This window comes from Morone saxatilis, unplaced genomic scaffold, assembly GCF_004916995.1.
Source record: "Morone saxatilis isolate NCDOM2014 unplaced genomic scaffold, NCSU_SB_2.0 Contig5, whole genome shotgun sequence".
Taxonomy (NCBI): Eukaryota; Metazoa; Chordata; class Actinopteri; family Moronidae; genus Morone; species Morone saxatilis.
Window position 1 is genome coordinate 11,184,274 of NW_023340095.1, and position 4,175 is coordinate 11,188,448.

Consider the following 4,175-nt stretch of genomic DNA (forward strand, 5'->3'; position numbering starts at 1 on the left):
GTGAAGAAATACAGAAGACTGTTTCTGTGTAAATTTGCCAAATACTACAAGTGGACTTAAAGTGGAATTAAAAGGGATTCAGATGTGGCCGAGTTGGTAGGGATTTAAATCCCAGTAATAGCGTGTGTGTGTGTGTGTTTGTGTGCGTCTGTGTGGGCCAGTTGAGAACTTTCTCATTCCGACTCTCAGTCAAAGGGAATGTATCAGAACTGTGCCACAAACAATAGATCAAAATCGAAAGTAGGTCACAGCACGTTCTCTGGTGATTTTTATCATGACATAAAAACCAGATTGATTTTAAAAAAAGAGCCCTGTTTACTCGTAATTTCTAGAATATGTACAGCAAAAAGTAGTTGAAGCACACACTCACACACTTTGCAAATATAAATACCTTGTAAATACACGCAGGCTTCCCAGTCAGAATTGTTCCAACCAGTAGCCCAGCTTTTATACTGTTGCAAAGTTGATGTCTTATGTATCATGAAATGCAAGTACATGTCTTGGCCTTAATGCACTTCTAAAATATAATAACCATTTTTAATTGTAGATTGGAGGTGGGGCGGCACTTTACGAAGATGGAAGGCAAAGCACAATGTAAAACGTGTACAGCATCGTGACTCATACATATAAATCTTTTATATTTTGATCCTTTTGGTGCCTTTGCACATTTTGGCTACTTAATATGTGCTTATTTTGCTTACATAACCACAGCAAATGTGCCAAGTGTGAAGAAACAAATGTATTTGAAGCGAAGCAAATGTACTTTAATAGAGGCAAATGGCAAAGCTATACATTAGCGATTGGGAGTGTTGTCAGGTGTTCTGCAGAGTGAGTGTGATTGAATTTAATTCCATTGTGATGGTTGTGCGAGTGTTTCAAAATGGTTTTAAACCATCAGTCATGCTAGGTTTGATAGGGGAGATACTGTAGCTGATAGTTCCTATGCTTCTATCAACATGTGTTGATTAAGTGCTCCTGAGTGAAACACTAAACCCCACCTGTTCCAGTTCAGCTGCTTAGTAAGCAAAAATAAACAGACTGTGTTCCAGGGCATACTCATCCCTCCACCTGTGCTGATTCATAGTTTATTTAAAAAAAAAAAAAGTTGTGAGTGAATCTAGTAGTCTGTTTTTTCGTTTGATTTTTGCAGTTTACAGTGTTTAATTTATCTCTTTTAACTCCTGCTGGGAGGAATTTTGTGTCAGACATAGTTTGAAATGAACACACAGTCCTGTATATGTGAGGAACAACAGACCGCTGACTGTCCGAGGTATAGGTGTGTTGTGAAGACAGAGAGAGAGAATTTAATGTAACTTTTCAGATACCAACACCTACATAATTGTGTCTGATTATCAGGCCAACCGAACTTGTGAGTTACTACAAAACAAACACACCCACACACACACACAGTCATAATACAACTGTTACTGTTTTAAATGTGATTGTTGGTGTATCAAGGAACAGAAAGTCCTGTTGGTGCCCTTGAAAGACATGCCTGTCTTAAAAAATACCTTATTACAAGCAGTGTCTATTCCCCTGCTCTTAATTTACACTACTTATAGAGCACAATACGTTTATTGGTTTATCAGTTGTTTTTCATGAGTGCTTGATTTATTTTACATTGCATGAGTTTTGCTTTCATTTTAAGGATAAGTATTGTTACTGGCAATAATGAAGCACAGCTGTGGGAACATATCAGTTTAAACCAGTTCAAATCATTTTGAACTTTTTGACTGAGTTGTTTTTCATAAACTGTTATTGCGTATAGAGAGGGAACGAGAGAGAAGGAGGCAAATGGTTTTTAAATCTACCTGTATTATTTGTACAACATTGAGCTGCCATGTGTTTTTGTTATTTTTATTTCCAGATTGTTAAAAGAGAAATAACAAATAAAGACTGGGCTGAAGTGGAGTTGGGATATTTGATTTTCTTTCAGAATATGGCAGTAATAGTTGCATTTTCCCTGAATTGTCACTGATTTGATGCTATACTATTATTACATTTACTACTACAACTAATGGTTATACATAGTAATATTAAAAGGGAAAATTAACTGCAGTGTTGCTTGCCCTTTTATTCATTTTGAATGATTCCGACTTACTTTCTGAATCTATAAAACACAACAGATGTAGATCAGCAATTTTAAAAAGAATTGAATTATTATCCAAATAATTTTTAAAACCGACAAAGGTCAACACAACTTGTTTACTCTGCATTTTATTTCACTTGTCCAAACCAAAGTGTCGATATTTACTTGCTCAAGACCTTCCCATGACCGTCAAAAGCAGTATGTTGATCATTAACAAGCTGTCTCTTCATCTCATCTCTCTTCTCATCTCTGCATCTTCAGCCCTTTCCTCATGCCTCCTCTAGCTGGTTTGCAAACAGTACAGTACAGTGTTCTCTGATCAGTGTGCAGAAATCCTTTCACACAGTTAGTTTCCTGTTTTTTGTGTAAGACAGTTTGGCCTATTTTGTTGTTAATTAATAGGCTGTTCATGAAGGCTGCTTAGTGAAGAGCTACCCTGCACCAATCATCACAAATTTAAAATAGCCACAGAATATAATTGTATCTGTCTTTTCAGCCGATCTCTTCCTCTTAAATTTAAATTTAGCTAACAATGTGCTGTTATCACCTTTTAATGACTTCCGTCCATTGTCACGTCATATGCTGTAAATAGATCTCATTGTGAAATCAAAGAAATAAAAAATATTTTTTGAATTCATAATGTGAAAAACACACATTATTGTACTACATTACTGGGACTTGATTGAGTTGATTTTTTTGTCTTACACTTCCTGCTTCCTGTTTCAGACTCAGACTTCGAGGCCTTCACAAGCTAACCTGGCTCATGCTGCTCTGTGTCCTAGCCCTGCCCTGAGGTAAAGAACCAATGTGAACCTCAAGCACCCTGAAAGTTCATGAAAAGTCATTCCTTCTCCTGCCCTATAAGCCCCATTTAGATCAGATTGGATGCCTATGGTTTATGCATTACTTATAAAGTGTAACATGTCCTTGTACATCTATTCCTACAGGTGAAAGGTCAATTCCCCTTGATGCACTTGTCTGTCTCTGCCCTCCAAGGCTCCTACCTGCTGAATGACACTTAAAAAAAGATACAAATGTGTATTTTATATGTATGTGTGTGAGTGTGTGTATATACTGTAGCTCACTGTGGAGCAAAAGACTGGAAACTTTGTATTTTGAAACTCAAGGAAATAGTTCTAATCATCTCTGCATAAACTAACAATGTTTCAGCTGAATTTGAATTAGAATTGTGCCTGCAAGTGGAAACTGATGAATAAGGCAAATTAAAAAAAATGCTTTGAAACATATAAAGCAGAGAAAATAAAGCATTTGCTGCTGACTACTCTATCTGCCGGTGGTAGTTTATCTTTGCAATAGGAAATGTCAGGGTTAATATCAAACTATTGAAGATAAAATGCCAAAAAAACCCCACACATTTAAGGTTAAAAATCTGTGCTGCAGTGGACATCTAAACAACTTTGAAAGTGCTATTGACTATTAATGCACTTGAGGCACACCCACTTAAGGACACAATGGTTTTGATTGGAAATGAGCACGTGAGGCTTTTTGTTTTGAGTTTTGCTGCATCACGTCACAAATTTATTCAGGTCAAGTCAAAAATACATTTTTATAGATATTTTCTATCTGTCTGCTACATGAAATAAAGACAATCATCAGGGTGAATTATTTACATTAATCACAAGGCCGTACACAGAGTAAGACAATAGAAGAACCCAAACAATGTCACTTTGTGTGCAGAGGGAGAGAGAGAGAGAGAGAAGGTGATGTGTACTTTGTGGTCAATGTACAGCATCCATAACAAAAGGGCCAGTGCTGAAAGCAAACAATCATGTCGTCAAATACAGGCCTCACAAATAAAAACTTGCTAGAAATCAACACACACTAGACAGTAGCATACAGTATTCAGGACGTAACACCACACTCATAGTGTTAAAATGGATTGAAACTTTTTTTTTAAGGGATTTGACATTTTAATATTAGGAAACTGTAACATTCAACATAACAGACAAACAAACCCTGTTTTTTGGTAAAATGTTGATCGGTGATTTGAGGTAAGCATGTCATCATATCCAGTAAAAGGGTTGACGAGGCCAAGATGGAATCAATTTAATTTTATTTTATTTGT

The 4,175-nt window shown here is 36.4% G+C and overlaps 1 protein-coding gene across 2 annotated transcripts in view; it reads left to right on the plus strand.

Annotated features, from left to right (window-relative positions):
• The window catches only part of dnajb2 (DnaJ heat shock protein family (Hsp40) member B2), an 8,865-nt gene extending 5,489 nt beyond the window's left edge, over window positions 1–3,376 (plus strand). The window contains exons 10-11 of one of the 2 annotated variants that reach the window (XM_035676164.1): window positions 2,816–2,883; window positions 3,037–3,376. In XM_035676164.1, coding sequence (XP_035532057.1) covers window positions 2,816–2,844 — 29 coding nt within the window. In that variant the 3' untranslated portion in view covers window positions 2,845–2,883; window positions 3,037–3,376. Of the gene's footprint in view, window positions 1–547; window positions 1,912–2,815; window positions 2,884–3,036 lie in introns of those variants that run through there. The other variant, XM_035676163.1, reaches the window with a different exon arrangement.
• Window positions 3,377–4,175: the final 799 nt, after the last annotated feature.